The sequence below is a fragment of the Hypanus sabinus genome, chromosome 1 (genome assembly GCF_030144855.1).
Source record: "Hypanus sabinus isolate sHypSab1 chromosome 1, sHypSab1.hap1, whole genome shotgun sequence".
NCBI lineage: Eukaryota > Metazoa > Chordata > Chondrichthyes > Myliobatiformes > Dasyatidae > Hypanus > Hypanus sabinus.
The window spans coordinates 208,597,871-208,614,779 of NC_082706.1; the positions used below are offsets into that span (position 1 = coordinate 208,597,871).

A 16,909-nucleotide genomic window follows, 5' to 3' on the forward strand; every position below is an offset into this window, starting at 1 on the left:
CTGCAGAGACTACAGGAAACTAAAATCATGAAGGTGGCTCCCTTCTGGGATTCTTTAGACAAATTTGCCAGATAAAAATGTGGGAAAAAATTATATTCCATGGTTGTGTAACATATATTCATATTAAACACGAGGGATATAATAAATAAATAGAGATGCTGGAAATCCAGAGCAGCACACACAAAATGCTGGAGGAACTCGGCAGGTCATGCTGATAGAGATAGATAGGCATGGATAGAGAATTGGTTAACCAATAGAAAGCGGAGGATTGGGACACATAAGTGTTACTCTGGTTGGCAATCAGCGATGAGCAGTGTACCACAGGGGTCGGTGCTGGGCTTGCAATTGTTCATGATATACATTAACGACCTGGAAGAGGGGACCAAGTGTAGTGTTTTTAAAGGCAACACGAGTGAATCTGCAGACGCTGGAAATAAATAAAAACACAAAATGGGAGGAGGTTGTGACTGTCTGGCCATAGATGCTGTCTGGCCTGCTGAGTTCTGCCAGCATTTTGTGCTTTTATGAAGTGTTTTTAAGTTTGCTGATGACACTATATTGAGTGGAAAAGTAAACTGGATAGAGGATACGGAGAATCTGCAGTGAGATATGGATAGATTAAATGAGTGGGCAAGGGTCTGGCAGATGGAGTACAATGTTGGTAAGTGTGAGGTCATCCACTTTAGAAGGAAAAATGAAAGAGCAGAATATTATTTAAATGGTAAAAAACTACAGCATGCTGCTGTACAGAGGGACTTGGGAGTGCTGCATGAGTCACAGAAGGTTGGTTTGCAGGTGCAACAAGGAATGTTGTCCTTCATTGCTAGAGGGATTGAATTGAAGAGCAGGGAGGTCATGCTGCAACTATACATGGTACAGGTGAGACTGCATCTGGAGCACTGTGTGCTGTTCTGGTTTCCTTACTTAAGGAAGGATTTACTGGCTTTGGAGGCGATGTAGTGAAGGTTCACCAAGTTGATTCCAGAGATGAAGGGTGCAAACTATGAGGAGAGATTGAGTCGCCTGGGACCATACTCGCTGGAATGCAGAAGGATGAGAGGAGATCTTGTAGAACCATATAAAATTATGAAGAGGTAGATAAGATAGAGGCAGGAAAGTTGTTTCCACTGGTAGGTGAGACTAGAACTAGGGGACATAGCCTTGAGATTTAATGGAACTGCTTTTCCCAAAGAGTGATGAACCTGGAGAATTCTCTGCCCAATGAAGCAGTGGAGGCTACCTCCGTAAATATATTTAAGATAAGGTTGGATAGATTTCTGCATAGTAAGGGGATTAAGGGTTATAGGGAAAAGTCAGGTAGGTGGAGATGAGTCCATGGCCAGATGGCCAACTCCTGCCCCTATTTCTTATGTACCCTCCATCAGGACTGGAAAGAAAGGGGAAAGAGGGAGATGGAATACCATGTAGGGAAGTGCGTGGTCGTGCACACTGGCAGAAGGAATAAAGGCATAGACTATTTTCAGAACAGGGAGAAAATTCAAACATCAGAGGTGCAAAGGGACTTGGGAATCCTTGGGCAAGATTCCCTGAAGGTTGAATCGGTGATAAGGAAGGCAAATGCAATGTTAACATTCATTTTGAGTGAAATAGAATAAAAAAGCAAGGACCTGGTGCTGAGGCTTTATAAGGCATTGGGCGGACTACACTTGAGTCTTGTGAGTAGTTTTGGGCCCCTAACCTAAGAAAAGATGTTCAAAGGAGGTTCACAAGAATGATTCCAGGAATGAAAGGGTTAATGCGAGAGGTGTGATTGTTGGGTCTGGGCCTGTAACAACTGGAGTTTAGAAGAATGAGGGGGATCTCTTTGAAACCTACTGAATATTGAAAGGGTTAGACAGAGTGGATGTGGAGAGCATGTTTCTGATAGTGGGGGAGGTTAAGATCAGAAGGCACAGCCTCAGAATAAAGGGATGTACATTTACAATTGTGGAGAGGAGGAATTTCTTCAGCCAGAGGGTGGTGAATCTGTGGAACTCGTCACAAACAACTGCAGAGGCTAACACATTGGGTATGTTTAAAGAGGACAGTGATAGGTTCTTGATTAAAAAGGGCATCAAAGTTTACAGGGAGAAAGCAGGAAAGTGAGATAATAAATCAACTATGATTAAATGGCAGAGCAGACTCGATGGGCTGAAAAGCCTAATTCTGCTCCCATGTTCTACTGTCTTATGGTCTTAAGCAACGTTCCCTCTATTTTTTCTTACAGCTACGTGGGCCAACCATTGCTCTGAGCAGGAAACGTTTACACGGCCAGGTAGAATTTGTCACATCATTCAAACACAAACCACGACTGACAACACAAACAAGCAATGTCAGGCAATCAAAACAACTGATAGGAACAATGGCAAAAATAAAATGTTTTGACTGGATGGCATTGATGTTCAGTAGGCCAACAGTTTATTAACAATGAGCTACCGGCTTCCATTCTGTGTTTACTGTTTCAGGTTGTAACAGCGTTGTAACATGAAACACTGAGAATGTAAATACACTGAAGCTCTAAAATGTTTCAAATTAAAGGTTGTGATACACTTATAATTTAGTAAATTTATGTATTATATTTGTTAATAACTAATTACAAGGTATTTCACAATTACATTAACAGATTCTAAAATTATACTAGCAGAATTTCAAAATTATTTTAACATTAAGTAGAAGGAAATCCCAGCTGCACCGCAACGAAGGCTATGTGCATGGGAGCATCTCAGTTACTGCGCAGCTCTGCAGGAACAGAGGTCTTAAGAGGCACTTTAGTCATATGGATGATAGAAAGATAAAGGGCCATGTGGGAAGGAAGGGTTAGATTGATTTTAGATTAGGTTAAAAGGCGGCACAGCATCGTGGGCTGAAGGGCCTGTACTATCTGTAACGTACTATGTTCTCTGTTCTATATTCATTGCTTTATCTCATTGGTCAATTACCTTTACGTCTACTCTTCCAGAAATCATTATTCCTGACAATTTTGGACTGGGGACCTCCTGAACAAGTTGAAAAATTATGCATGAATGGACAGAGATGGACAGCCATGAGACAAGAGAAAATCTGCAGATGCTGGAAATCCAAGCACCACACACAAAATGCTGGAGGAACTCAGCAGGCCAGGCAGCATCTATGGAAAAAAGCACACTTGACGTTTCGGGCCGAGACACCTTCAGCAGGACCCTTCACTGCAGTGAGTGGGGAGTCTAGGCACTCAGAAAAGCTAATTTTTCTGCTAACCTCAGAGACAGAAGACATCATCTTCTTTAGAATAAAGCAGAACTTTATTGTCATTGCTCAAGACAATGAGATTGCAGTGCTACAGTCCATGCAAAACAGATATTTATGATGCATGCGATATGGTTTAATTTTTAAAAATTACACATTTACTTGCAACAAGTGGCATTGATAGTCCATAACACTCGAAGGCAATTGGCAAGCCGGGATGTAGCATTATTCAGCCCTCAGGAAGAAGCTGTTTTTTGCAGTTACTATCTTGGATGTTTCTATATCTCTTAGCAGATGGCAGGAGATTGAACAGACAGGGTCCGAGATGGGACGAGTTTTTAATGACGTTAAGAACAGAGAATGAAGTTTATCATTTAAGTCAATGACCAACATAATCTGAGAGCAGAATGGAACTGTTGCTGTACTTTCAGCCCCAACATAGCATGTCTACAGCTCACCAACCCTAAATGTTGTCTTTGGAATATGGGGCAAATCCAGCGTACCCAGGGGAGACTAACATGGTCATGGGCTTCTTGCAAACAGTGGTAGGAATTGATCCCTGATGGCTAGCACTGTAGTGTTAAGTTAACCGCTATGCTACTGTGTCATTCTCTGTCCCTCTGTGGGATTAGTGGGGTATACTGGTAGCAATTCAGTTGCAGCCCTTTCTGCTTGAATTTTACTCTATGTTTTAATCTGGGACTATCACAGCACGGCCAAAATCTAGCCTTGTACGCAGCATTTAATACCATCATTCCCACAATCCTGATTGAGGAGTTGCAGAACCTGGGCCTCTGTACCTCCCTCTGTAATTGGATCCTCAACTCCCTAACCAGAAGACCACAATCTGTGCGAATTGGATATCCTCCTCGCTGATGATCAACACTGGCACACCTCGGGTGTGTGCCTAGCCCACTGCTCTACTCTCTATATACCCATGACTGTGTGGCTAGGCTTAGCTCAATTACTATCTATAAATTTGCTGATTTACAGACACCGTTGTTGGTAGGATCTCAGGTGGTGACGAGAGGGCCTACAGGAGTGAGATATGCCAACTAGTGGAGTGGTGTCACAGCAACAACCTGGCACTCAACGTCAGTAAGACGAAAGACTGATTGTGGACTTCAGGAAGGGAAAGACGAAGGAACACATACCAATCCTCATAGAGGGTTCAGAAGTGGAGAGAGTGAGCCGTTTCAAGTTCCTGGGTGTCAAGATCTCTGAGGACCTAACATGGTCTCAACATACTGATGTAGTTATAAAGAAGGTAAGACAGTGGCTGTATTTCATTAGGAATTTGAAGAGATTTGGTATGTCAACAAATACACACAAAAACTTCTATAGATGCACTATGGAGAGCATTCTGACAGGCTGCATCACTGTCTGGTATGGGCGGTGAGGGGAGGGGGGGCTACTGCACAGGACCGAAAGAAGCTGCAGAGGGTTGTAAATCTAGTCAGCTCCATCTTGGGTACTAGCCTACAAAGTACCCAGGACATCTTTAGGAAGCGGTGTCTCAGAAAGGCAGTGTGCATTATTAAGGACATCCAGCACCCAGGGCATGTCCTTTTCTCACTGTTACCATCAGGTAGGAGATACAGAAGCCTTAAGGCATACACTCAGCAATTCAGGAACAGCTTCTTCCCCTCTGCCATTGAACCCGTGAACACTAGCTCACTTTTTAAATATATTTTATTTCTGCTTTTGCACGACTTTTAATCTATTCAATATACCTATACTGTAATTTATTTCTTCATCTTCTCCTTCTTTATTATGTATTGCATTGAACTGCTGCTGCTAAGTTAACAAATTTCATGGCACATGCCGGTGATAATAAACCTGATTCTGATAAGTAATTTAACAGTAACTCAAATAACCATATGTTACAACAGTGGCATGCAGAAGAGCATCTCTGAACGCACAACATGTTAAACCTTGAAACGGATGGGCTACAACAGCAAAATACCACAAATGTACATTCAGTAGCCACTTTATTAGGTACAGGAGGTACCAGTAAAGTTGCCACTTTGTGCATGTGCTGAAATGTGTTGTTTTGTGGCTACAGTACTTAAAGTTTACCAAGTCCAAGGTTAGTTTGTCTGCTTGAAGCATTAACTGTCTTTCTTGTAGCTTCTCGGAGAGTAAAGAGCAACAAAACATCTGCTGGGGGAACCCAACGGGTCGAGCAGTGACTGTGGGAGGAATGACAATGGTTTCACCATCATCTGGTATGAAGGGGCCAATGAACAGGACTGGAAAAATGCTGCAGAACATACACTCCGTGGCCACTTTTTTTACCAACCTCCTGTACAGCACACAATACGCTTCTGGGATACGTGAGCTTCATACGTACCTCCAGCGGCTCCCATTTGGTCTGTAACTTTGATTCGTAGAATGTATTCTGGTGCCGTTTTCTTTTCAAGACTACCTCCAAAGCGTTGGATAGTGCCAACATAGTCAGCAATTTTGAACATGTTATCTTCTGGAATCTTTGGCTCTTGATCGATGATTTCATACTTCAACAAAGCATTTTTTGAGTCTGCATCATCCATGTCCGTTGCAAATACTTCTCCAATATTGCTTCCTGAATTGAGAAAATTGTTAAAGTTAAAGAAAATTGTTAAAGACTATTTTCTAAATGGGGAGAAAATACAAAAATATGAGATGCAAAGGGAGTTGTGAGTCCTTGTGCAGAACACCATAAAGGTTAAATGCAGGTAAAGTCAGTGGTGAGGAAGGCAAATGAAATGTTCTAGAATACAAGAGCAAGGATGTGATGCTGAGGTAAGACCTCACCTTGAGTATTGTGGACAGTTTTGGGCCCCTCATCTGAGAAAAGATGTGCTGGCACTGGAGTGGGTTCAGAGGAGTTCACAAGAATGATTTGGGGAATGAAAGGGTTATCATATGAGGAACATTTGATAGTTCTGGGTCTGTACTCACTGGAATTTAGAAGGCTGAGGGGAGGATCTCATTGAAACCTTTTGCATGTTGAAAGGCCTAGACAGAGTAGATGTGGAAAGGATTTTCCCATGGTGGGAGAGTCTAGGACAAGAGGGCACAGTCTCAAGATAGAGGGCCATCCATTTAAAACAGATGCAGAGAAACTTCTTTAGCCAGAGAGTGGTGAATTTGTAGAATTGATTATCATAGGCAACTGTGGAAGCCAGGTCATTGGATGTATTTAAGGCAGAGATTGATAGGATTTTGATTTGACACAGTATCAAGGGTTACAGGAGAAGCCCAGGGAGTGGGGCTGAGGAGGAAAAAAAATAGGATCTTCCATGATTAAATGCTGGAGCAGACTCAATGGGCCAAATGGCCTAATTCTACTCCTATGTCTTATCAAGTTTGAGGTCTCAGGGTACTTGGAGGCACATGATAAAATATGCCATAATCAGCACGGTTTGCTCAAGAGAATATCTTCCCTGACAAATCTGTTGGAATTCTTTGAACAAATAACAAGCAGGATTGACCAAGGAGAATCTGTCGATGGGTATTTGGATTTTGAGAAGGCCTTTGACAAAGCGCAACGTTATGTGGCTGCTTAACAAGCTATGTGCCCATGGTATTACAGGGAAGATTCTAGAATGGTTAAAACAGAGGCTGACTAGCAGGAAACAAAGAGTGGGAATAAAGGGAGCCTTTCCCTGCTGGCTGCAGATGATGTGTGGTGTTCCACAGGGGACTGTGTTGGGACCGATTATTTTTACGTTATATGTCAATGATTTGAGTGATGGAATTGATGGCCTTGTTCCAAAGTTTGCAAATGATATGAAGATAGGTGGAAGGGCAGGTAATTTTGAGGAAGTAGAGGCATTGCAGAAGGACTGATACAGATTTGGAGAAGGGGCAAAGAAATGGAATACAGTGTTGGGAAGTGTATGGTCATGCACCTTGGTAGAAGAAATGAAAGGATTGACTCTTTTCTAAATGTAGAAAAAACATAAAAAAAACTGAGGTGCAAATGGACTTGGGAGTACTTGTGCAGAATTTTCTGAAGATTAATTTGCAGATTGAGTCTAAGGAAAGGAAGGCAAATACAATGTTAGCATTCATTTCAAAAGGACTAGAATATAAAAGCAAGGATATAATGTTGAAACTTTATAACGCACTGGAGAGGCAACACTTAGAATATTGTGAGCAGTTTTGGTCCCCTTATCTTAGAAGGGATGTGCTGAAACTGGAGAGGGTTCAAAGGAAATTCACAAAAATGCTTCCTGGTTTGAACAGCTTGTCATATGAAGAACATTTGATGGTTCTGGACCTGTTTTCACTGGAATTCAGAAGAATGAGGGGTGATTTAATTGAAACCTATCAAATAGTGAAAGGCCTTGATAGAGGGCACGTGGGAGGACGTTTCCTGTGGTCTTAGATTCTAATCTATGGAATTCACTGCCACAAGTTGCTTTGGACACTAAGTCTCTATATTTAAGACAGAGGTTGATAGATTCTTGATTAGTCAGGGCATGAAGAAATACGGGGAGAAGGCAGGAGATTAGAGCTAAGTAGGAAAATAGGTCAGCCGTGATGAAATGGCAGAGCAGACTCAATGGACCAGATGGCCTAATTCTGCTCCTGTATCTTATGGTCCTATGGTGTTATAAAGATCGATTGATTAAATGTCCATAATGTGATGCCAGGGAGGAGTGTCTGTACATAAGGTGACTATGACAGGAAATAATAAGTAGTAGTCTATCTCTTTCCAAGAATTGTGTCTGATCTACTGGGATTTTACAGTATTTTCTTTATTTCAGATTTCCAACACCTGCGTCCCATTCATCTAAGCAAAATGTAGGATGTTACCACCTCCAATAGGACCACCACCTTGTCGTGGCTTGGAGGTTTGCACAACTCAAAGACCCAGAGAATTATGCTGGCTGGAGTCAGGGCCTTACACTTTGGCTCTTGGTAGGGTCACCATAAGATCATAAGATATAGGAGCTGAATTAGTTCATTTGGCCCACCAAAACTGCTTCGCCATTTCATCATGGCTGACCCAATTTTCTTCTCAGCTCCAGTCTGCAGCCTTCTCCCTGAATCCCTTCACGCCATGACCAATCCAGAATCTATCAACCTCTGCCTTAACTATACAAACTGACTTGCTCTCCACAGCTGCCTGTGGCAACGAATCCCTCATCCAAACAGGTGAAAGGGTAAAGGCCAGGCTAAGGTCCTCCAGGTTCGTGGGTTCAGCTCAGTGTTAACTGACTGATAAACAGAACTGTTATGGAAACAGCAGTGTGGGATCCTTCTACATCTGAGAGCGACAGTATACCTGAGTCTCCACCCAGAACTTGCACGGCCGACAGTAGTGGAAATTGAGAGGAAGCCCCTGAACATTCCCTAGATGGAGGACCTTCATTGCTCCCCTAAAAACTAGCAGCGTAATAGGAAGTAAGTATAATATTACCAAAAAGTATTCTTTGATGAAATCATGCTCACCCATCTGTTCATTTTCTTGCACCTCGAGGAATGTCACTGGGCTTTTACAGACTGGGTTGTTGTCATTAACATCCTCCACGATGACCATAATTACCAGTGGATCTTCCAGATTCTCCCTTTTGTCATCCATAGCGTAAACCAACAGCTGATACTAAGCACAGATCGAAGAGTTAATGTACTAAATCATGAGCAATATTACCTGGTAGATAACAAAGTCTCTACCCTCTAGTCTTAGACTATAGACTCTCCCAATATTGCAGACATCCTCTTAAACTAGACTTTCCAATATTCAGTAGGTTTCAATGAGATAGCCTCTCACTGAGTGGTCCCACCAAACATACAGTACAAAGCAAACATGAAAAAGGGCATAATTAGATCCTGTTGTTCAGCAAGCGTGTTTATTCATTTGGGTCTCACAGACCGCGATTGCTGAACTTCCTACAAATACTTTGCTGCAAGTTAAAGTGTAGCATATCATAGAAACATAGAAAGCCTACAGCACAACACAGGCCCTTCGGCCCACAGTGCTGTACCGAACATGTTCTTACCTTAGAAATTACCTAGGGTTACCATAGCCCTCTATTTTTCTGAGCTCCATGGACCTATCCAGGAGTCTCTTAAAAGACCCTATCGTATCCGCCTCCACCACCGTTGCCGGCAGCCCATTCCGCGTACTCACAACTCTCTGCGTAAAAAACTTACCCCTGACATCTCCTCTGCACCTATCCAGGAGTCTCTTAAAAGACCCTATCATATTATGAGGGCAAATTATGAGGCTATAAAGCTAGAACTTGTGGGTGTGAATTGGGATGATGATTTTGCAGGGAAATGTACTATGGATATGCGGTTGATGTTTAAGGATCTCTTGCAGGATGTTAGGGATAAATTTATCCCAGTGAGGAAGATAAAGAATGGTAGGGTGAAGGAACCGTGGGTGACAAGTGAAGTGGAAAATCTAGTCAGGTGGAAGAAGGCAGCATACAAGAGGTTTAGGAAGCAAGGATCAGATGGGTCTATTGAGGAATATAGGGTAGCAAGAAAGGAGCTTAAGAAGGGGCTGAGAAGAGCAAGAGGGGGGCATGAGAAGGCCTTGGCGAGTATGGTAAAGGAAAACCCCAAGGCATTCTTCAATTATGTGAAGAACAAAAGGATGACAGGAGTGAAGCTAGGACCGATTAGAGATAAAAGTGGGAAGATGTGCCTGGAGGCTGTGGAAGTGAGCGAGGTCCTCAATGAATACTTCTCTTCGGTATTCACCACTGAGAGGGAACTTGATGACGGTGAGGACAATACGAGTGAGGTTGATGTTCTGGAGCATGTTGATATTAAGGGTGAGGAGGTGTTGGAGTTCTTAAAATACATTAGGATGGATAAGTCCCTGGGGCCTGACGGAATATTCCCCAGGCTGCTCCACGAGGCAAGGGAAGAGATTGCTGAACCTCTGGCTATGATCTTTATGTCCTCGTTGTCCACGAGAATGGTACCGGAGGATTGGAGGGAAGCGAATATTGTCCCCTTGTTCAAAAAAGGTAGTAGGAATAGTCCAGGTAATTATAGACCAGTGAGCCTTACGTCTGTGGTGAGAAAGTTGTTGGAAAAGATTCTTAGAGATAAGATCTATGGGCATTTAGAGAATCATGGTCTGATCAGGGACAGTCAGCATGGCTTTGTGAAGGGCAGATCATGCCTAACGAGCCTAATAGAATTCTTTGAGGAGGTGACCAGGCATATAGATGAGGGTAGTGCAGTGGATGTGATCTACATGAATTTTAGTAAGGCATTTGACAAGGTTCCACACGGTAGGCTTATTCAGAAAGTCAGAAGGCATGGGATCCAGGGAAGTTTGGCCAGGTGGATTCAGAATTGGCTTGCCTGCAGAAGGCAGAGGGTCGTGGTGGAGGAAGTACATTCAGATTGGAGGGTTGTGACTAGTGGTGTCCCACAAGGATCTGTTCTGGGACCTCTATTTTTTGTGATTTTTATTAACGACCTGGATGTCGGGGTAGAAGGCTGGGTTGGCAAGTTTGCAGACGACACAAAGGTTGGTGGTGTTGTAGATAGTGTCGAGGATTGTCAAAGATTGCAGAGAGACATTGATAGGATGCAGAAGTGGGCTGTGAAGTGACAGATGGAGTTCAACCCGGAGAAGTGTGAGGTGGTACACTTTGGAAGGGCAAACTCCAAGGCAGAGTACATAGTAAATGGCAGGATACTTGATAGTGTGGAGGAGCAGAGGGATCTGGGGGTACATGTCCATGGATCCCTGAAAGTTGCCTCACAGGTAGATAGGGTAGTTAAGAAAGCTTATGGGGTGTTAGCTTTCATAAGTCAAGAGATAGAGTTTAAGAGATGCGATGTAATGATGCAGCTCTATAAAACTCTAGTTAGGCTACACTTGGAGTACTGTGTCCAGTTCTGGTCGCCTCAGTATAGGAAGGAAGTGGAAGCACTGGAAAGGGTACAGAGGAGATTTACCAGGATGCTGCCTGGTTTAGAGAGTATGAATTATGATCAGAGATTAAGGGAGCCAGGGCTTTACTCTTTGGAGAGAAAGAGGATGAGAGGAGACATGAAAGAAGTGTACAAGACATTAAGAGGAATAGATAGAGTGGACAGCCAGTGCCTCTTCCCCAGGACAACACTGCTCAGTACAAGAAGACAAGGCTTTAAGGTAAGGGGAGGGAAGTTCAAGGGGGATATTAGAGGAAGGTTTTTCACTCAGAGAGTGGTTTGTGTGTGGAATGCACTGCCTGAGTCAGTGGTGGAGGCAGATACACTAGTGAAGTTTAAGAGACTACTAGACAGGTATATGGAGGAATTTAAGGTGGGGGGATTATATGGGAGGCAGGGTTTGAGGGTCGGCACAACATTGTGGGCTGAAGGGCCTGTAATGTGCTGTACTATTCTATGTTCTATATCCGCCTCCACCAACACCAGCAGCCCATTCCACGCACTCACCAAAAAACTTACCCCTGACATCTACTCTGTACCTAATTCCAAGTACCTTAAACTATGCCCTCACATGCTAGCCATTTCAGTCCTGGGAAGAAGCCTCTGACTTTCCACACGATCAATGCCTCTCATCATCTTATACACCTCTAAAAGGTCACCTCTCATTCTCCGTTGTTCCAAGGAAAAAAGGCCAAGTTCACTCAACATATTCTCATAAGGAATGCTCCCCAATCCAGGCAGCATCCTTGTAAATCTCCTCTGCACCCTTCCTATGGTTTCCACATCCTTCCTGTAGTGAGGTGGCCAGAACTGAGCACAATACTCCAAGTGGGGTCTGGCCTATATAGCTGCAACATTACCTCTTGGCTCCTAAACTCAATCCCACGATTGATGAAGGCCAATGCACCTTATGCTTTCATAACTATAGAATCAACCTGAGCAGCAGCTTTGTGTGTCAAACAGTCATAGAAAATATCATACATATATGTTTTAAGAATCTATCAACCTCTGCTTTAAATATACATAACGACTCGGCCTTCACAGATGCCTGCAGCAACAAATTCCACAGAATCACCACTCTATGTCCAAAGAAATTCCTCTTCATCTCCATTCTTAAAGGACGTCTCTCTGTTCTCAGATCCAAAACTCTCCCACCATAGAAAACATCCACCCTATCAAGGCCTTTCACCATTCAATAGGTTTCAATTAGGTCACCTCTCATTCTTCCGAATTCCGGTGAATATAGGCCCAGACCCATCAGACACTCTTCATATGACATGCTGTTCAATCCTAGAATCATTTTTGAGAACCTCCTTTGAATAAGGATTTCTGGAGTGAAGGCAGTTTTACTACTCAGGGTAAAAGAGAGGCACGACTGCGCAGGCGCGTGGTGTCAGCCTGAAGAGCGGGAAAGATTTAAGAAGAGATCCGCCATATCCAGCGGGCAGCGGAGTGAGAGGTGGCAGAGTGATAGGGCTTTGGCTCAACGGGCTTAGGAATGAGGCGAGGTAGGTTTAACTGTGTTAGTTGCGGAAAGGAAGTAGTATGTGTGTGAGGCCAGTTTTCTGTGCTCGGTGTCAGATGTGGGAGGTCCTGGAGTCTCCCAGCCTCCTGGGCAGCCATATCTGAACCCAGTGTGTCGAGCTGCAGCTCCTAAGGGACCGCGTTACCGAACTGGAGATGCAGCTCGATGACCTTCACCTGGTCAGGAAGAACGAGGAGGTGATAGAAAGGAGTTATAGGCAGGTAGTCACACCTGGGTCATGGGAGACAGACAAATGGATCACAGTCAGGAGAGAGAAGGGGAAGAGTCAGGTACTAGAGAGTACCCCCGTGGCTGTACCCCCTGACAATAAGTACTCCTGTTTGAGTACTGTTGGGGGGGGGGGGGTGGTGACAGCCTAACTGGGGCAAGAGACAGTGAAAACACAAAAATATATCTGCAGATGCTGTCGATCAAAGAATACGTACACAACACTGGAAGAACTCAGCAGGTCAGGCAGCATCCGTGAGAAAAGAGTAGCCAACATTTTGGACCGAGACCCTTCATCAGGAATTGGGGGGGGGGGGGGGGGGGAAGAGAGGGCCGAAGCCCAGTAATAGAGATAGGGGAGGGGGAAGGGCTAGAGGTGCCAGGTGGAAAACCAATCCGAGGAAAGATAAAGGGGATAAGCGTGAAAGAACTGTAGAGATAAAGGAGCAGAACGTTGAAAGGGGAGAGAGGCAGAAAGGGACTTGGGATGGGGGAGGGGGAGGGAATTACCGGAAATTGGAGAATTCAATGTTCATACCACCAGGCTGGAGGCTACCCAGATGGTAGATGAGGTGTTGCTCCTCCAACCTGAGTTTGGCCTCATCATGGCAGTAGAGGAGGCCATGTATGGACATATCTAGATGGGAATGAGAGGCAGAGTTGAAGTGGGTGGCAACCGGGAGGTCCTGTCTATTGTGACGGACGGAGCGGAGGTACTCGTCAAAGCGGTACCCCAATCTGCGTCGGGTCTCTGGCCCGGTGGCTCAGAAGGGTAGGGAAAGGAAGAGGAAGGCAGTAGTGATAGGGGACTCTATAGTCAGGGGGTCAGACAGTTGATTCCGTGGACGCAGGAAAGAAACTTGGGTGGTAGTTTGCTTCCCAGGTGCCAGGGTACGAGATGTTTCAGATCACGTCCAAGATATCCTGTGGTGGGAGGGAGAACAGCCAGAGGTCATGGTACATATTGGTACCAATGACATAGGTAGGAAAAGGGAGGAGATCCTGAAAACAGATTACAGGGAGTTAGGAAGGAAGTTGAAAAGCAGAACCTCAAAAGGTAATAATCTTGGGATTACTGTCTGTGCCACGTGACAGTGAGTATAGGAATAGAATGAGGTGGAGAATAAATGCATGGCTGAGGGATTGGAGCAGGGGGCAGGGATTCAGATTTCTGGATCATTGGGACCTCTTTTGGGGCAGGTGTGACCTGTACAAAAAGGACCAGTTGCACTTGAATCCCAGGGGGACCAATATCCTGGTGGGGAGGTTTGCTAAGGCTACTGGGGAGAGTTTAAACTAGAACTGTTGGGGGGTGGGAACCAAACTGAAGAGACTGGGGAAAAGGAGGTTGGCTCACGAATAAAGAAAGTTTGTAGACAGTGCGAAAGGGAGGATAGGCAGGTGATAGCGAAGTGACGCGCTCAGACTGATTTGAGATGTGTCTATTTTAACGCAAGGAGGGTTGTGACCAAAGCCGATGAGCTTAAAGCGTGGATCAGTACTGGGAGATATGATGTGGTGGCCATTACAGAGACTTGGATGGCTCAGGGACCGAAATGGTTACTTCAAGTGCCGGGTTTTAGATGTTTCAGAAAGGACAGGGAGGGAGGCAAAAGAGGTGGGGGCGTGGCACTGTTGATCAGAGAGAGTGTCACAGCTGCAGAAAAGGTGAACGCCATGGAGGGCCATGTCTACAGAGTCTCTGTGGGTGGAGGTTAGGAACAGGAAGGGGTCAATAATTTTACTGGGTGTTTTTTATAGGCCGTCCAATAGTAACAGGGATATTGAGGACTAGATAGGGAAACAGATCCTGGAAAGGTGTAATAATAACAGAGTTGTTGTGATGGGAGATTTTAATTTCCAAAATATCGATTGGCATCTCCGTAGAGCAAGGGGTTAGATGGGGTGAAGTCTGTTAGGTGTGTTCAAGAGGAGAGGCTGTACTTGATTTGGTATTGGGAAATGAACCTGGTCAGGTGTCAGATCTCTCAGTGGGAGAGCATTTTGGAGACAGTGATCATAATTCTATCTCCTTTACAATAGCATTGGAGAGAGAAAGAAAGCGTTTAATTGGAGTAAGAGGAATTATAAGGCTACCAGGCAGGAAATTGGAAGCTTAAATTGGGAACAGATGTTTTCAGGGAAAAGTACGGAAGAAATGTGGCAAATGTTCAGGGGATATTTGTGTAGAGTTCTGCATAGGTACGTTCCAATGAGACAGGGAAGTTATGGTAGGGTACAGGAACTGTGGTGTACAAAGGGTGTAATAAATCTAGTCAAGAAGAAAAGAAAAGTTTACAAAAGTTTCAGAGAGCTAGGTAATGATAGAGATCTAGAAGATTATAAGGCTAACAGGAAGGAGCTTAAGAAGGAAATTAGGAGAGCCAGAAGACCTTGCCTGGCAGGATTAAGGAAAATCCCAAGACATTCTACGTATGTGGGTAAATTAATGGAAAGTATTCTTAGAGATAGTATTTATAATTATCTGGATAGACGGGATCTGATTAGCAGTAGCCAGCATGGATTTGTGCGTGGAAGGTCACGTTTGACAAACCTTATTGAATTTTTTGAAGAAGTTACGAGGAATGTTGACGAGGGTAAGGCAGTGGATGTAGTCTATATGGACTTCAGCAAAGCCTTTGACAAAGTTCCGCATGGAAGGTTAGTTAAGAAGGTTCAGTCGTTAGGTACTAATGCTGGAGTAATAAAATGGATTCAACAGTGGCTAGATGGGAGATGCCAGAGAGTAGTGGTGGATAATTGTTTATCAGGATGGAGGCCGGTGACTAGCGGGGTGCCTCAGGGATCTGTTTTGGGCCCAATGTTGTTTGTAATATACATAAATGATCTGGATGATGGGGTGGTAAATTGGATTAGTAAGTATGCCGATGATACTAAGGTAGGAGGTGTTGTGGATAATGAGGTGGATTTTCAAAGCTTGCAGGGAGATTTATGCCGGTTAGAAGAATGGGCTGAACGTTGGCAGATGGAGTTTAATGCTGAGAAGTGTGAGGTTCTACATTTTGGCAGGAATAATCCAAATAGAACATACAGAGTAAATGGTAGGGCATTGAGGAATGCAGAGGAACAGAGAGATCTAGGAATAACTGTGCATAGTTCCCTGAAAGTGGAGTCTCATGTAGATAGGGTGGTGAAGAGGGCTTTTGGAACGCTGGCCTTTATAAATCAAAGCATTGAGTACAGAAGTTGGGATGTAATGCTAAAGTCGTACGAGGCATTGGTAAGGCCAAATGTGGAATATAGTGTGCAGTTCTGGTCACCGAATTATAGGAAAGATATCAATAAATTAGAGAGAGTGCAGAGACGATTTACTAGGATGTTACCTGGGTTTCAGCAATTAAGTTACAGAGAAAGGTTGAACAAGTTAGGTCTCTATTCATTGGAGCGTAGAAGGTTGAGGGGGGGATTTGATCGAGGTATTTAAAATTTTGAGAGGGATAGATAGAGTTGACGTGAACAGGCTGTTTCCATTGAGAGTAGGGGAGATTCAAACTAGAGGACATGATTTGAGAGTTAGGGGGCAGAAGTTTAAGGGAAACACGAGGGGGTATTTCTTTACTCAAAGAGTGATAGCTGTGTGGAATGAGCTTCCTGTAGAAGTAGTAGAGGCCAGTTCAGTTGTGTCATTTAAGGTAAAATTGGATAGGTATATGGACAGGAAAGGAGTGGAGGGTTATGGGCTGAGTGCGGGTAGGTGGGACTAGGTGAGATTAAGGGTTCGGCACGGACTAGGAGGGCCGAGATGGCCTGTTTCCGTGCTGTGATTGTTATATGGTTATATGGTTATATGTGAAGAGCAAGAGGATTAGAAGTGAAAGAATAGGACCTATCAAGTGTGACAGTGGGAAAGTGTGTATGGAACCGGAGGAAATAGCAGAGGTACTTAATTAATACTTTACTTCAGTATTCACTAAGGAAAAAGCTCTTGGTGATTGTAGTGATGACTTGCAGTGGACTGAAAAGCTTGAGCATGTAGATATTAAGAAAGAGGATGTGCTGGAGCTTTTGGAAAGC

At 44.0% G+C, this 16,909-nt stretch overlaps 1 protein-coding gene across 4 annotated transcripts in view; it reads right to left on the reverse strand.

Annotated features, from left to right (window-relative positions):
- cdh17 (cadherin 17, LI cadherin (liver-intestine)) overlaps positions 1–16,909 on the reverse strand; it is a 181,159-nt gene that overhangs the window by 60,389 nt on the left and 103,861 nt on the right. For all 4 annotated transcript variants that reach the window (XM_059984795.1, XM_059984822.1, XM_059984814.1 and 1 more), the window contains exons 9-10: positions 8,671–8,821; positions 5,579–5,809 (exon numbers count right to left, since the gene is read on the reverse strand). In XM_059984795.1, coding sequence (XP_059840778.1) covers positions 5,579–5,809; positions 8,671–8,821 — 382 coding nt within the window. The remainder of the gene's footprint in view (positions 1–5,578; positions 5,810–8,670; positions 8,822–16,909) is intronic.